The sequence below is a fragment of the Mesocricetus auratus genome, unplaced genomic scaffold (assembly GCF_017639785.1).
Source record: "Mesocricetus auratus isolate SY011 unplaced genomic scaffold, BCM_Maur_2.0 Super-Scaffold_100019, whole genome shotgun sequence".
In the NCBI taxonomy this organism is placed as follows: Eukaryota; Metazoa; Chordata; class Mammalia; order Rodentia; family Cricetidae; genus Mesocricetus; species Mesocricetus auratus.
In genome coordinates, this window is record NW_024429200.1 from 10,723,413 (window position 1) to 10,741,021 (window position 17,609).

A 17,609-nucleotide genomic window follows, 5' to 3' on the forward strand; every position below is an offset into this window, starting at 1 on the left:
TGTAATTATTTCTAATTTTTAAAAGACTTATTTTATTGTTTTATATGTATGAATATTTTCCCTGCATGTATGTATGTGTACCATGTGTACATGAATGCCTGGTATTCATGGAGGTCAGAAGAGGGCTTCAGGTTCCCTGAGACTAGAGTTACAGAGGGTTGTGAGCCACCATGTCACCCAGTGCTGGGAATCAAACCTGGATCCTCTGTAAGAGCCACAAGTGCTCTTAACTGCTGAACCTATTCTCCAGATCAGCTTACATGTGTTTTGAGATCCTTTGAAAATATAGTGTAAATTCAGGCAGATTATAAGTATTTTGTTTGCTTATTTTTTTGGCATGATAGTGATATGTTGAAGTTTTTATCTTAATGTTCAGGTTTTATATTAGTAGCTAATTATACTATTACTGTTAATTTGATTCTGGACAAGTAATTTAATCATGTGCCTTACTGTTTTGTAAATGAAGATTGTAATGCCAATTTTTTTTCCCCCCTGAGATGGTTTCTCTGGCCTGGAACATGCTTTGTAGACCAGGTTGTCTTCAAACTCACAGGCCTGCCTCTGCCTCCTGAGTACTGTCACTAAATGTGTGTGCTACCTCACCCAGATGATAATACCAATTTTTAAAACATTATGGTTAAATGAAATAGTAGATATAAGCCATTATAATAGTATTAGACACATAGTTTGTATTCAGAAATACTTCCCATTTGTAACTCAGCAAGTTCTAGTGCATAACTGCTGTATTTTATATACTGTTCTAGGCACTGGTGTTACAAGAGACAAAACCAAAAAAATTTTTAAAAATTGTGTTCTATTATTGCTATTAATTTTTTTGCCTTTGTCTCAAACTGTAAATACAATCTCACAAACATTTAAAACCTTAGAAAATGTGATTTTATTTTATAGACAATATATCTCTATCTTTACATAGAAACCTATATACGCACATACCTAAGAGATTTATATGTCATACTAAATGTGTTATACTTAGCAACCAAACTTCTAAGAGAAAATTTTATCTTTCTATTTTATGTTTACTTATTAACTCTGTGTGTGCTTGCATCAAGTGCATATGGGTTAGGTCTCTCTACCATGGGGATGAACTTGAGTTGTCAGGCTTGATAATAAGTGTCTTTATCCACTGAGCCGTCTTATCAGCCTCTAAAGACCTAATCTAAAGCTTTAACAAAATTTTGTTGTTTCCAAATGAAGACTGAGAAATAAGCATGCTCCCCTACTATGGTAACATGTTAGGAATGTTTAAGCCAAAATCAGTTTGACTTTGAATCACAATATTGTATTGTGCCCAAAGTGACTAACTCCATTGTATCAGTAGAATTTAAAGTAGTCAAAGTTGGTTCAAAGAAGTCAAAGTCAGAGTTGGTCAGTATCTCTTTCTTGGAGCAATTCATGTTGACAGTTATCTTGATAAGGAGATTGAGCATAAACTTGGTCATGTAAACAGGTTTGGGAGCATTCATTTTATCCACTTCCTTGGTTCTTGGTAGAACATTATGAGAAAAGGAAAAAACATCAAAACAAAACAAAAAAAAAACCCCACACACTTCAAAATCTCTACTAGAGTTGACAGAGCCACATATTCTGAGTTTAAAAAAGTAGTTACAAGATTTTTCTAATATGACTGAAGAATCTCACAGGCTTTTGGGCATTTGGAAAGTTTCACAGTAAGAAAAGTCCTCTCTCTTGCTGATTAGCAAGTTGGACACTGATTTAAATAGTTGTAAACTTTTGTTAGACTTTGTCTTTCATCCTAAACCGGAGACATTTTTTAAAGCAAAATTCTTATACCCATTGTAAATAGATGTAAAACTGCTTGTCTTTTATGTAAAATCTGAACACTGAAAACTGGGCTCAATGTGCTGTGTAGGACCAATGTCAATGAAAGAAGTAAGTGTTGAGATGGTAGTATTTGAGACGTCTATGACCAGAAATGTTTTGAAAATTAGCAAATTAAGTCGTCTAGCTGGGCTACTGTCAGATCAGCAGCAGCATTGTCATGCCTGCCAGTTTATACCAAGTGAAAAATGGCATGTTCCCTCAAGATTTCACTGAAGGGGACTGTATTTTGACAAGGTCCCTAGGTAATCTGTTATTCACATCAAAAATTGTAAGCTCCGAATCATGCTTCTAAGAGTTTTTAGGTCAGTGTCTTGGAGCTCTATAGCATCTTGAAACATAAAAATAAGGTGAATCTAGATCCATCTCTTTTGGTTTGGACACCATTTTGCCATTTTTTTCTGGGACTCCTCATAAACACACACAGACACACACACTCACGCGCCCTTGAGAGAGATACACCTGTCCTGTCCTGGGCATGTGCCAGGCATTGGAATGGAAATTTACAAGGTGTAATCCCTGATTTTAGGTTGGGTGACCTTATCATGCAATGCTGATTGGAAATTTTGCTTCCTATCATGTTTTGTAATTCCCTGTAATTCCTTGAGGGAAATAGAAGCAGCTTCTGTTAAATATGTAGAGACTACAATCCAGAACTGTGGTGTGCTATTTTGAATTATTTTAAATAACAAGTGTCTAAATGGTTTTGAGGGGTTTTTCTCCCCTGCAGGCTTCAAAATCGAAAGCAGAAAAGTTGCCAAGAATGTTTACAAAGAAACTTCCTCCTGAATTAAAAATGATTTCTTAAGGAAATAAAGAGAAAATCCTTAACATCGATATTTTTTAGTTTAAAAACTTGTTTTAAATTTTACTTAGGGTGAGCCCTTTGGAACTATGGAAGCAACAGAAGCCTTCTTTGCAATGACTCGCTTGTTTCAATCTAATGATGTAAGTCTTTCTTATTATTTTATGATGAAGATATTTATTTATTTTCCCCAGGGAACTTAGAGTATTCCAAATTAAAGAGGGTTGTTAGAAATGTTTAAAATTACTTTAAATGGGTTTTTCCTTATAAAACTTACAAATGTTTTTAAGCAGTACGTGAATGTGGAAGAATTAAAGTATATAGTATAAAGCTGTTCCTGAAGTCATCAGGGAAAATGTTGATACCTATAGATCCACATCTGTCGGTTCCTAGTAAGGTTTTTCGTGGGGTGGCAGTTGAAAAGAGCTGGACTTGGAGTGGGGACACAGTAAGCCTGCCAGCACCTCTGTAGCTGTCTCTCATTACCCTGGGTCACCTCAGCGCTTAGAGGTCACTGTTGCTGCTTTTCTTCTGTTTTCTGGATGTGGCACATTTCTTCTATGCCCAGGTTTAATACAGAAACACACAGGGATACTTATTTCTTAGCTTTCTGTTAGCATACATTTGCCAAATTCTTTTCATACATATAGTATATCAGCACAGGGTACATTTTGTGTTCAGTTTCTAGGATCCCCTGGGATTTGAGCCTGCCCCTATGTCTAGATAACAAAGATTTTAGGAGTGGTTCTTCAAGAAAATCTGCAGACCCCTGTAAGACAGTTCTATTAAGGGAGGCCATTATGTGGTCTCAGGCAGAGGGAGAAGAGTCCCCTCAGATCAAAGATTACTTGTATTGACAAAAGATGCTTGGCAGAATTTGGGGTTTCAGATACCTTTGTCAGAATCTGTTCATTTGTCTCCACCTCACTTTCAGATCCTCTTCCTTGCCAGTCAAGTTCTCCAGGGGTGTGGCTTCAGTTTGTTTTGTAATTAAACTTCCTGCAGGGTAAGCTTTCCCGGTTTTGTGGCCACATGGTCATGGCAAAAGGGTTCCTGTTACACACAGTGTAATATATAGTATATATGACCAGAGAGGACCTCTGGTTCCTTCATGGCACAGCTGGTTCCTTCAGCTGTTCATTTAACCTGTTAAGCCCACAGTTTCTTTTAAGAGCTGTGTATGTGTTGTGTGTGTGCACACATGCCATGGTGCCTGTGTGGAGGTCAGAGGACGACCTGCAATACTCAGTTCTCTCCTCCACCATAGCGGCCCTGGCGATTGACTCAGGCCCTCAGGATAGGTAACAAGTGCCTTTACCTACTGAACCATGTTCATCAGCCCCTAAACAAATGACTTTTAACAGCTTCGTTTTTATTACAACGTATTCTGCTTATTTAACCAAAACTTTGTCTTCTGTAAGTCTTTGCAAGTGATAATTTAAATATTTCCTTATGTTATTTCTTGTTATGGACTACTTGCATGACCTGATTACCTAGAAACAGGATTGTTGATGTCTTCAGTCCAAACAGAGGAGCAGTTTCAAGTTCCTAGCCTTTAGGACATGCTCCCCTTTAATCATTTCCTGCACTAACAATTCAGGGTTCAATCAAAGAAACAGAGCCATTGTGAGTATTATGGGATTAGGTGTTTCCTTCAGGAATTAGGCTAGAAAAGTAGGCATTTCAAGTTGTTGGAATAGGGCCCAAAGACCTGCTGTTTTATAAAAGTCAGGGGAGAGTGGATGTGGCTCTGATTTTGTAGTTAGGTACCTGGTATTGGGCCAGTTGGGGTCAGCAAATAATTATGGGGTTAAGGTGATGATAGAATGAACAGGATTGATGGAGCCAAGAGTGGTGGCTGTCACTGCTAGAGGCTGTGACAGTGGAAATGAGTCACCATTGAGGTGAATGATGATGGTAGTGACATAGTGTAAGGGCGTAGCATTTAAAATTCAGAACATTTTAGGGAAGGGGGGGCACTGGAAGACGGTGGTGAGGAGTAGCTTCTTGTCTGGAGGCCATGAGAAAGAAAACAGCCACCATAAACACAAGTTTGACTTGCTGGGTTTAAAAAATGTAGAAAAGGACACAGAGTTGGGTAGGTAGGGAGGGGGAGTGGATCAGGGAGGAGTTGAAGAGTGAATATGATCAAAATACACTATATGAAATTCTCAGAAAACTATTTTTAAAAAAAAATCAACAAATCCTTTGCCCATTTAAAAAATTGTGTTGTGCCTTGTTATTGAGTTATAATAGTTTATATAATCTATATGCAAGCTCTATCATATATATTACAGAAAAATTGTTCTTAATCTGTGAAATAATATTTTTAAAAAATAAACTTTGATTCATATTCTGTTTAACATTTTTGTGTATTTATCTACATAATGTGTTTTGCTGGCTAAACGTACATTTATGCCAACACTTTTCAGTGTTAGTTTTTAGAAGTTTTGCCATTTTGGGGGCATTAGTTAGTGTCTGAATCTAATTTCCATTTGCCTTATGACTGGTAACTTCAGCACCCACTTTTTCTTCTACTTTGACTAATATTTTGCACATCCAGTTTTCATCTGCATTTTATGGTCGGTCTTTTATGTAGAATGGAATTCGTTTTAGTTCTGAAATTTTGATTTCTATTTGCCATTTTCTTGTTAGCTTTATGTGTGTGACTTTGATCTGTTGTATGCTTGCCTGCCCCTTCCCCTGCTGTCTCCCCTCCCCCCATCTGCCCCTTCCCCTGTCTCCCCTCCCCCCCACCTGCCCCTTCCCCTGCTGTCTCCCCTCCCCCCATCTGCCCCTTCCCCTCCTGTCTCCCCTCCCCCCACCTGCCCCTTCCCCCTCTTGTCTCCCCTCCCCCCATCTGCCCCTTCCCCTCTCGCCTCCCTTCTTCCTTCTTTCCCTCCCTCCCTTCCTCAGTTCTTTGTGTTAAATCACACTGAGAATCTTCAGTTTTCTTCTCCTCTTGGGCTCAGTAGTGTCAAGCAGGTTTTCTCTATAGCGTAGGCTCTGGCACTGGGTCTGATGTGTGAGTTTCTGAACTTGTAAGACACTGAAGTTACTTCGGAGGAGGCTGGGCAGATTAACGGATCCAGGGATCTTCAAGTAAATAAGAGATGCAGCTGAGGAGAGTTGGGCTGGGAGCTTTCTTATTGTTTGTCTCACTTTGGATCCTGGTAATTTAATGGAAGTTGATTATCCAGTAATGAGTCATTTTAGGAGAAACATTGGTATTCACTGAATGGAGGGGAAAACAGAATGAGTGTTGTCTCCGCATACATACTTTTTTTCTTTTTGTTTTTGAGACAGGGTTTCTCTGTATTGCTTTGGAGGCTGTCCTTGCACTGGCTCTGTAGACCAGGCTGGCCTCGAACTCACAGAGATCTGCCTGCCTCTGCCCCCTGAGTGCTGGGATTAAAGGCATGTGCCACCAATGCCCGACCGCATACACATTTCTTAAGAATTTTAAAAACACATTTTCTTTATTACTTTAACACAATTATATCTCTGTAGAAGAGTAATTGAGGTTTTTTTGTTTTTGTTTTTTGGTGTTTTTTCAAGACAGGGTTTCCCTGTACAGCTCTGGCTGTCCTGGCACTTGCTTTGTAGACCAGGCTGGCCTCAAACTCACAGAGATCTGCCTGTCTTTGCCTCCTGGCAAGTAATTGATTTTTTTTTAAGGCTTTGCTTTTGTGTTTTCTCAGGTATCAGTGTATCACATGTTTTTGTTTAAGAAGTAGTAGTATTTTGAGCTTTTTAAAAATATCCATATAGTTTTAGAAGATTTTTTGGTAGATATTTTAAAATCCATTTCCTTTATTTTATTTAGTGTTTACTCATGTGTGTGTCAGTAGATAACTTGTGAGAGTTGGCTCTGTTCTCACTATTTGGGTTCTAGGGATTAAATCCAAGCCATCAAACTTGGTGGAAAGCACCTTTGTCCTCTTACTGGCCCAGGAACACCCCTTAATTTATTCGCTAAACTAATTAAAAAAATTAACAAGCGTTCTTACAAATAACCTGCTATCATGTCTAAATACACTTTCAGCAAACATTGAGGAGAATGTGCTACCTTACCATTAAAGAAATGGCCACCATCTCTGAGGATGTGATCATCGTCACAAGCAGGTATGGGAATAGTCTACAGTCTAGGATAAAATACTTATGTACCAATGGAATATTTGCTGTTCTCTTTCTTTTGATTGCCAGTAAGAATTTAGAATATCATATCTCTAATTATTCTTTTCTAAAATGCAATTGTCATATATAATATTTGTTATTTTCTTGAGTTGTTGTTTCTTTTTGCCAATCAGAATTTGCAAAAATGTTGTTTCTTAAACCATTCTTTTCTAAAACCCAGTTGTCATCATATAAAAATCATCCCTATCTGCTAAGAAGGGTTACAGAGGGTATTGATACCAGGCTGTGTTTTAGTTTTTAAATGTTTATAAAAATTGTGACTGAGAGATGACTCAAGTGGTTAAGAACTTGCTGCTCTTGTGGAGAACCTGAGTTTACTCCCTAGGACTCATGTTGTGGCTCATAACCATCAGTAACTCTAGTTACTAGGGATCCAACACCTTCTTCTGGTCCCTGTGGATGTCAGCTACACATGTGATATACATATATACCTGCAAACAGACACTTATACACATACAATAAAATTTCTTCTTTTTTGGGGGTGGGTGTTTTGAGACAGGGTTTATCTGTGTAGCCCTGGGTGTACTGTAACTTGCTCTGTTGACCAGGCTGGCCTTAAACTCACAGAGATTCACTGCCGCGCCTCCCAAGTGCTGGGATAGAAGGCGTATACCACCACACCAGGTATAAAAATATTTTTCGAGTTCATAAAAATAAATATAAACAAAACTGAAAAGTAATTAGTTACTGAAATGGGGTATTATTACTTATAACAAATAGTATCCAAACATCAGTTTATATATAAAGAACTTTTGTTCTTAAAAAAATACTGAGGGATAGTTCAGAATTATAAAGTTGTAAATATCTTTAGTCACTGTCATTAGTAACCAAAATAAGTAAATTAAAAATTTAAGAATGATATAATCTATTTACTTAGCAGATCAGCAACAGAGTAAAGAAGTGTCATTACATTTCTCTAAGGAAGACTGGTGCTCTGGTACACAGACATAGTTATACGTGGACTTTGTTTTTCTAGAAGGCAGTTAGGCAGCATTTATGAAATGCTGGGAAATTTCATACTCAGTAACACCCCGTTCTGGATCACTCATTTATCGTGTGTCTGTCATTGTTAAAATTACTTAATTATCATGGGATACTCACATTAGGAAATATTCCATAATAAACATAATGCTGAGTGGAGGCTGGGCATTCTGTATAGTCTGACTGACTTTGAAATAGCTTATATATGTGTGTAACATATCGCGATGAACCCAGTAATGTAGTAATAGTTTATATGTGTGTGTGTGTGTAACATGGTGGTGAGCACAGTAATATAGTAATAGTTTATATATGTATGTAACATATGGTAGTGAACCCTGTAATGTAGTAATAATAGTAGTGTGTATATGTGTGTAACATATGGTGGTGAACACAATAATGTAGTAATAGTGTGTATATGTGTGTAGCATATGGTAGTGAACACAGTAATATAGCAATAATAGTAGTATATATGTGTAATATATGGTAGTGAACACAGTAATATAGCAATAATAGTAGTATATATATGTGTGTAATGTGAACACAATAATGTAGTAATAGTGTATATATGTGTGTAACATGGTAGTGAACATAGTAGTGTATAATGGTAATTTATCTTTGGCTTCCTGGAATTATGGCTAATGTTTTATTTAAAAGTTTGGTAATTTCTAAATATCTTAGAATGAATCTGTTAATTTATAGTAAAATATATAGTGTTACTTAAAAATGATTGTCTTTTAAATGATTAATTATAACTTATTTAATAATATAGTTTTCATACAATGAAATACATTTTGAAGGAAGATGTTTATGTGTAGTTGTGTTGAATACAATTTCAATTAAAGCTTCAATTGGCAATGTCAGAAAAGCAGATTACAAAGTAATATAAGATGAAAATGTATTTCCCCCTCATTTAAATGTAAGTCTGGAGGCACAGAATAGCTGGTGTTGCTGCAGCCGTTTGACTGGGCCAGGACTAGTATCATTTGGATTCTTTTGGATGTACTCCATCATGGCAAAGTCGATGCTGGAATTACTGGCGATGTCCCATGTTCAAGCAGGAGAACCACTGGGAAGGGGCCAAAGGGCGTCAGCACCATCTGCCTCCTAGCAAGAATGCAGTGACATTTCCCGAGCAAATTTTAGATTTCATTTGGCACAACTATATTACATGACTCTTCTTAGAAGGCCAAGCAAGTGAGTGTTTAGCTTTTATAGTCCAAGTACTAGGAGCAGGCAAGGAAGAAGGAGTTGATAATTAGTGTTTAATTAGTCATCTAGTGGTGTCTGCCACAAACAAGAAGCAGAAACACTTCAGTTATGTTTTTTTAATTCACTAAATACTTGAAAAATTAAAGATAAAGCAACTGTGTTATTTGTTCTTTCAATGGTTAGTACTTCCCTCTGAGTTTTATTAGATGTAGTTATGGTTTATTTCTAGTGCTCTTAAGTGGTATGTATGTATGGTAGGCCTGATAATGGTGCCCTGACAATGTCCATGTCTAAATTCCCAGAACTTGAGCATATGCTATGTTCTATGCAAAGGGCAGTGAAAGTCAATAGGAGTATTCTGGTTTATTCATGTGGTCCCTTAAAAATGGAAGCAGATGGCTAGACATGGCTCAGTAGAGAGTGCTGGCTGCTTTTCCAGATGACTCAGGTTTGATTCCCAGCACCAGCGTTGGGCAGCTTATAACCACCCGTAACTCTAGCTCTAAGGGTTCTAAGAGAAGGCCCTCTTCTGGCCTCCTCATGCCATTCAGTCTTGCTTGCAGTGCATGCGCGCGCACGTGCACACACACACACACACACACACACACACACACACACACACACACACACACACACTAAAATCATGTCTATAAAATGCAAGTGGGAGGCAGAAGAGTGTCAGTGAAGAGTGGTGACGCTGTTGAAGGTGGAAAATGGAGGAAGGGGCCTTGAGTCACAGGGCACAGGTGACCTCTGAAGTTGAGAGGAAGGAGGAAATGGATTCATCCATCTTTACTGTTTTGTTGCTTTATTTTTCACTTGTTTTTACATTGTTGCCTGGGGATGGGTTCTGTAAAAACTAGGGAGGTTTATTTATTTCACTTGTGGCTAAAAGTTCAAGATTGGAGTCTTGGTTTCTCCTGTTGCTAAGATTAATACTCTGACTAAAGCAGTTTGGGGGAAAGGCTACTTTGGCTCAGATTTCCAGTCTGTTATGGTGAGAAGACATGGCTGCAGGCGGGGAAGGAGCGGTGGCAGGACCTGGATGCTGGCTCATCACATTTGCTCAGTATCCAAGAGGCTGAGAACAAATAGGAGATGGGCCAGGCTATAAGGCCTCAAAGGCTGCCCCCCCCCCCCATGACCCACTTCCTTTGGCGAGGCTTCACCTCCTAAAGGCTCCACAACTTTCCCAAACAGCTGGCTGGGCACCTAATGTTGCAACACATGAACCTATGGAAGGCATTTCTCATTCAGATCACAGCATTGAGTAGTTCCAACTCTTTGACCTCTGCTGGGGGCTCCATGGATTACAACATAGTTAAACATCATAGTGGCAAGAGTGTATATAAAAGAGGTCAGGTGGTGGGACCAGAAGTCAGAGGATTCGGGAGCCAGTCTTTTTATTTTTTATAACACTCGGTCTTGCAGGACTAACCATGTCCTTAGGGATTTCTATAATCACTTCTGGAGGCAGTGTCCCCAGTGACTTAAGTACCTTGTACTAGGTCCCATCGGTTAGAGGTTCTGCCACACCCATACTGCCACTCCAGGCAATAAGCTTCCAGTACCTGGACCTTTAAAGGTCATACGCAAACCCAGCAAACCCTATAGCTTTCATAATATAGGCCTCCAAACATCCCAATTTTCCAGTGGGACCTGTTTTGGACACCAACTCATTTGAACTATAAACTAACTACAGGCTGACATGAATATTACTTTAACCCTCTAATTTTGTGATACTTTGTTACAGCAACAGTTGAGTAGAAAAGTAATACTGTGTGTTGCTATAACAGAAAATCTGAAAGTAGCTTTGGAACTTTGAGGATATGTTAGGGAAATCCTAGACCAGCGGTTCTCAACCAGTAGAGTTATACCTCCTTAGGGGGTTAAATGACTCTTTCATGGGGATCGTCTAAAACACAGATATTTACATTATAATTCATAACAGTAGCAAAATTACACTTATGAAATAGCAATGAAAATAATTTTATGGTTGGGGGTCACCACAACATGAGGAACTAATTGTATTAAAGGGTTGCAGCATTAGGAAGGTTGAGAACCACTGCCCTAGACTGTTAGTGGAAATGCGGATTTTAATCACTGTGCAAGACACAGAAGTTAAAGGAACAGGAAAAAAGTCACCTTAAAGAATATGTAAACCGCTGTGAATAGATTATTAGTGTAAACATAGGCGTTAGAGATGCCAATAGTGAGGATTCAGAGGAAATGAAGATGTAGGGAGGGGAATCTTTTTATTACAGTGAAAGGAAGCTTAGCAAAATTATATTCTGTGATTATGTGAGGAGGAAGACTTACAAGAAATAAACTTAGATTTTAACTGATGGCATTTCCAAGCCAAGTGTTGAAGATGCATTCTGACTTTTTTATGTGTTTAGTAAAATTTGAAAGTAGGTAAATTGAGGGGAGACCTGTTTAAAAAGAACCTGATTTTCTTTAGTTAGGACTTGGGAAGTAGAGGCAGGAGGATCAGGAAGGAATTCAAGGCATTTTTGGCAACATAGTAAGTTTGAGGCCAGTCTAGGCTACATCAGGTGCTGTCTCAAAACCAACAACTACCACAAAGCCAGAGAAATAACAGCAACAGCACAAATCACCTAAAAAGGAGGACTTGATAATTTGGAATTCTCTGTCTACAGGGCATAGGGTGCTAAGATTGAGAGAGTCACTGTCATGAAAGTGTGCTCTAGAGAAGCAATGAAAGGAGTCAGTGCTGAAAAATTAGATCAAAAGGTCAGCAGTGAGTCCTCAGCAGTTAAGTAGAAGCTGAAAATAGCGGTGAGATTATCAAGGCAAGATCTGAGGTTGAGCCTCTGTCTAAATGCAGTGAGTCTCTGTACCCACAAGGTACTTGAGTATATTATACCAGCAGAAATACTACTGCCTTGGACTTGAAGGGACACAGAGAGGACAAGATGAAAGAAGCCTTCAGTACTTCAGAATTCAGCACATAGGCTAATAGACTTACAGTTTTGAGTACATGCTAGCTGCACCTTATGACCAAGTGAAGGTGACTGATTACATGGCAGAGGTGTAGGCCTGAAGAATACCACTGAGAACTTCTTAGATTGCTGCTTAAGCACTTTGCCTGGCTAGATTTTAAAGTTGTTGAGGGCCTGTCTTAGTTTCTTTTCCTGTTGCTGTGATAAAATACCCTGACAAGAGCAACTTAAAGGATAAAAGGTTTATTTGGTTTGCAATTTTTATTACTTGGATGTCAAAGCAGCAGGAACTTGAAAGAGCTGGTCACATATTTTTAAAGTTCAAAGTTCCAGGTTACAGTTCATCATTACAGGACAGTCACAGCAGCAGGGGTCTGAGGGAGCTAGTACCATTATGTCCATAGTTACAGAAGAAAAGAGCAATGAACAAATGCACCCTTAGTATTCAGCTTACATTCTCCACTCCTATGTAGTACAGGATCCCCTGCCTGGGGAATGGTGCCACCCACGGTGGACAGGTCCAAAATAACCCCCCACAGACGTGTCCAAAGGTCCTTCTTCCAGGTGATTCCAGGTTTTGTTGACTTGATAATGTGCACTAGCCATTGAAAAGTCAGTGACTTACCTTTCCATTTTCTCTTTTTTTAAATGGGCATATCTGTAATTGTTGCACTGCAGCATTCTTACATTTGTTTTTGTCACAGGTCCAGAGATGGGGAGGATTGTTGTACCAGGAATGACAAGGATCTCATGCTAATCTAATTTGATGATTTTGATAATAAGATTGAGACTTTCGAATCAGTGAAATTTAGATTTTAGATTGATTTGATACTATAGTATGTTGATACTATCTACTTGATACTATAGTTTGGGGAGATCTTGGGATGAGGTGAATGTATTTTGCAGATGAAATGGATGCAACTTTCATGGCCCAATGGTTTTTGGCCTAGTGAGTACTATGTTGGACTTCGATTCTACATTACTATAAGATATTAAATGTGTGATGTTAAGCCTCTAATTGTGGTAATTTGTTACAGTAAGAATAGAAAACAAATAGTACAGATCTCCGTTATGTGCACAGAGACAGTTGTGTTAGAGGGCAGGAAAACTTGAAGGCAGATACTTCATAATAGAATATATATGGATGAATAATAAGTACATGAAACTGTTATTATCAGAGACATATAAACTAAAATCTTAATAGCTATTATACCATAGGATAATTAAAGAAACCTGGCAATACAAAAACAATAACAAGAAATACAAACTTTTGATCTAGTACAGAGTAGATAGAACAATTAAAGCTTTCATACACTATAGTAGAACTATAACTATTTAAAAGACAGTTTCTTTTAAAGTTAAACATGTACTAACCCTGTGACCAGTAACATGTCTAGATATTTACCCACAGGGGGAACATATGCCTAAATACAAAACTGGGTATGAATTTTGTAGCAACTTTATTTGTAGTAGGTCTAGACTACAGATAACTGAAAGTGCCAATGTATAGAAGAGTGGATAAGCAAATGTGATATATTCATGCAGTGGCCTGTTGTATAGCTATCAAAAGGAACAAATTGCTGATTAAGACACTAGCATAAATAAACCTCTAAAACTTCATGTTGGAACAAAACCAAAAAGACACAAAGAATACATCTACTTTTATCAATGTCAAGGGCAGCCAAAACTCATTGTGTTGATAGAAGTTATAAGTCTGGTGACTAGGAGGAAATTGCCTTGAAATGAGCATGGGTAGCTTTCTATGGACATCAGGTGTTCAGTAGTTTATTTTGGGTGGTTACATGCTTATCACACTTGCCAAAACTCATCTAACTAAACACTTAGATTGTTCTGGTTTATATTACAACTCAATTAAAGAATAACTTGCTGGGCAGTGGTGGCCCTCCCAGTGCTTGGGAGGCAGAGATAGGTGAATCTCTGTGAATTTGAGGTCAGCCTTGTAGACGGAGTTTATACAACCTGGTCTACAGAGCGAGTTCTGGGATAGCCAGGGCTGTTACACAGAAAAAAACCCTGCCTCAAAAAAACAAAACAAAACAAAAAACAAAAACAACAACAACAACAAAACCAAACCAAAAAACCTTAAAGAGATTTTGTTAGTGGCATAAAGTTGGTCATATAGATTAACATCTGGTGATAAGTTCATATGTGAAGAGTGCTTAGGATTCTGGAATTGAGTTCTGAAGACTGGTCCTTCACTTGAACTGTGGAAGTAGTATATGTGTGGCAGGGGTGATGGTAAATCTTCATTGCTGACTTTAGTAGCTTTAGAATCACCTAGAAGATTGTTGAAGCACAACTTTGGATATGTTTGTAAAGTTGTTTCCTGAGAGGCTTAAACTAAGAAAAGAATATCCACTTGGCATGTGGGTGGTACCCTCCTGTGGATGCCTAGAGGATGGGGGAAGGTCATCAGAATATTGTCATTTCCATCTCTTTGCTTCCTGGCCCATAATGACTTCGACTGCTCTGCTATATCCTGTTTACCACAATGGTCAGAATCGACTGAAACCATGAGCCAAAATAAATGTTGTTGGTTTATGTAAAGCATTTGATTACAGCAACAAGGAAGAAAAGTAATACAGGTGTGTTTCAGTTTGTACTAAGTTAATATCTCTAGTCGCAGTAGTTCATCAATTGTGATTTGCAAATAAATGTGTTGAGTTTGTAACCATGTAAAAATTTTGAATTGTAGAGTTCATGTATGGATTCTGGCTGGGGGTGTTGAAAATAGTTTTAGGAAAGTGAAGTCTTTCCACTTATTTGATAAGAAGCATACAAACCTGAGCCAGTTTTTTTGACTGGATGACTTTGTTGTCCTTGGATGACTAGCTTGAGGAGTGGCTGTCAGGGACATGCTCAGTCTTTTCTGTGGTGAAATTGTTCTTCCAGAGATCTTCAGTAATGTTTTCATTGCAAAATCAAAAAATGAATTTCCAGATATGTGAAGTTCAACCATCTTTGGTGGTGAGAAACTTTATAGTCCTAAATTATCTCCCATTGCTCCAGGTTGTACTTCAGAAGTGCTTACTTATCTCCTGTGTGTAGTCAGGGGAACACTTGAATTCTGGGAGTTCATCAGTGCAGTTCTGTTGGCCAGACTCCAAATGCTATACCTTGTATCTTTCTACATTTCTTTTCATGCCTAGAATTGTTCTGTTTCCTTTCCTGCCTAGCTCAGATACTTAGTGTTTTGTGTATTGATTTTCCCTATTCTGCTTGGCAGTCTACTAGTTTGAGTTATTCTCAAAGCACTGTTTTGTATGTATGTTCTAGTATTTAGTGTGTTGTTCAGTTCTCTGTTTAAATATTTTCTGCCCTCTGTACCATGAAAGTCTTTGAGAGCAAGAGCCATATCCTATGTTGCTTGCTCTGTTAAAGCTGGAACAGTGTCTTCCATTTATAGAAATTCAGTATAGGCATGTTGCAAAAGGTGAACATGGCATAATCTGCTTTTCTCCTTTTAGCAAGGGCTTTGGAAATCTGAGGATTATTTATCTTCCTCTCAGACTTTAGAAAGTCTTTCCATATTATCGAAGATGTGAAAGGTGTGACTTAATGAGTGATGAGAAATCTTTCTGTGTCTGCTTTCTTTGTTTTTTTCCTTTCCTTGTTTGTAAGCTTGATTGTTCATTTATTCCCTTTTCAAATGAAATTGTGACAGGCTCTTGAAGTGAAGTATTAAAGTGATGCCACATCATAAAACATCTTCTCCAAAAATCTAATGAGCAACAATGAATAGAAATGAAGGTCAGACTTTTACTTCTAGCCAAGGTGAAGTAAGAACACTGTCGTCTGTCTTTCCCAGCAGTACAACAAAAAAACTTAAGTCAAAACATAAAGTAAACTACTGAGGCCTCCAAAAAGGAAATCACAGCAAGTCAATTGGGGGGAGGAAGCATTACTTAATAAATGACTGATAAAACAACAGCAAACTTTATAAGTTCTGTTCCTTGTATTCTGGGAAGACTGAATTAGGACTCTGTACCAAATGGGGCTCCAGGGAGAAGTCTACCTCTGTGGTCTGAGCACAGATTTGAACAAGAGGGGCCAGTGGAAAACCTGTGAGTTGCAGAACACAGGGAAGAATTCTTGTTGCTCTTTTTCTTCTGGTTTTTTCCTGAGGTTAGTCCCAGTGATAGAATTGCTATGATATGTAACTGATATTATAGACATGGAAACCCTGAGAGAAAAGCTGTTCCTGGAAAGGATGTTCCTGGTTCATGACAAGTAGGGAGAAATCCACTTACCGTTATTATTATTATTAAGAACTTTCTGTTTAGTCTTTCTTATCCTAAGTGTGAACCTAGTTATGTACAGTTGGGCATATTAGCACAGGAACTAAAATGAGTAACCTCATGTTTCTGGTTAAGGGAACTGATAAAAGAGGTTTTTGATAGTCAGAAAGTATGACAAAAATGACATTCAGGGAGATTGGAAAGTTCTGGAAGGTCTGAAAAGATCTGAGTCCTTTTTCAAGGCAGCACAGATGTAAAAAGGCATGGCAAACGTTTTGAAATTTGAACTAACTTTGGAATCAACATGCATAGGACAGGTAGGATCTGGAACTGAGTTAATTCCTTTCTAAGGATCAAAGATTTTAGTGGGACACTCTACTCTTTGAAATTACTAGAGGAAACCATTGATACGGCAGTGATTTTCCAAATAGCACTCCAGTAGCCCAGAAAACAGAAGCAAGAACTGAGAAGCAGGATTATGTTCAGTTCAATAAGCTTCTCCACAGCAAGGAAGCATTAGAATGAAGAGACAGTCTACAGGGTAGTAGGAAAGCTCTGCGTAGAACCATCTGACAGTGAATTAATGTCGAGAATACATAAAGATCAAAAACCACAACATAAAAAATCAAAGCCAACAAAGAAGGGCAAATGGTCAATAAATATGTGATAAACAGCTTAGTATCTCCAGACATCAGGACAGAGAAAATCAAAACTGCACCAAGAGTCGATACTATTCCATCAGAATGGACATTATCAAAAAACTAAACCAAAACTAAAGATGATAAGGATGCAGAGAAAGGAACCTTTATGTACTGCTGATGGGAATACAAATTAGTACAGCCACCAGGGGAGAACAGAAGGGTGATTCCTCAGAAAGTTGCTATCCAAGGCTTCTTTATTTTTATTTTTCTAGACAGGGTTTCTCTGTATTGTTTTGGAGGTTGTCCTGGAACTCGTTCTGTAGACCAGGCTGGCCTCAAACTTAGAGATCCTCCTGCCTCTGCTTCCCGAGTGCATCCAAGGCTTCTTAATTGTTTTCCACTTAAAGCTGCTTTTTGCCAATGCAATTAAACTGTATGACTCTGCACATATAAAACAGGAGTACAAATAAAAGCTTTATTGATAATATAAAGAAATATAAAGCAATTTTGATATGCATTTTATTTTCCCATTTATTAAATTGAACAAATTTCTATACTAATGATATTCTTTTATGTAAGGAATTAAATTTTAGCTGAATATTTGATACTACAGGCTGCAGAACATCTTTGATTTTTGAGTTGATTTTACTTTGTAATTTCAGTCTTGAGAATGGTGCTTTGCACAGCTGTGTAG

At 38.1% G+C, this 17,609-nt stretch overlaps 1 protein-coding gene across 2 annotated transcripts in view; it reads left to right on the plus strand.

Moving 5' to 3' along the window:
- The window catches only part of Copg2 (COPI coat complex subunit gamma 2), a 117,296-nt gene that overhangs the window by 2,586 nt on the left and 97,101 nt on the right, over window positions 1-17,609 (plus strand). For both annotated transcript variants that reach the window (XM_005086474.4, XM_040728609.1), the window contains 2 exons: window positions 2,737-2,808; window positions 6,711-6,790. In XM_005086474.4, coding sequence (XP_005086531.2) covers window positions 2,737-2,808; window positions 6,711-6,790 — 152 coding nt within the window. The remainder of the gene's footprint in view (window positions 1-2,736; window positions 2,809-6,710; window positions 6,791-17,609) is intronic.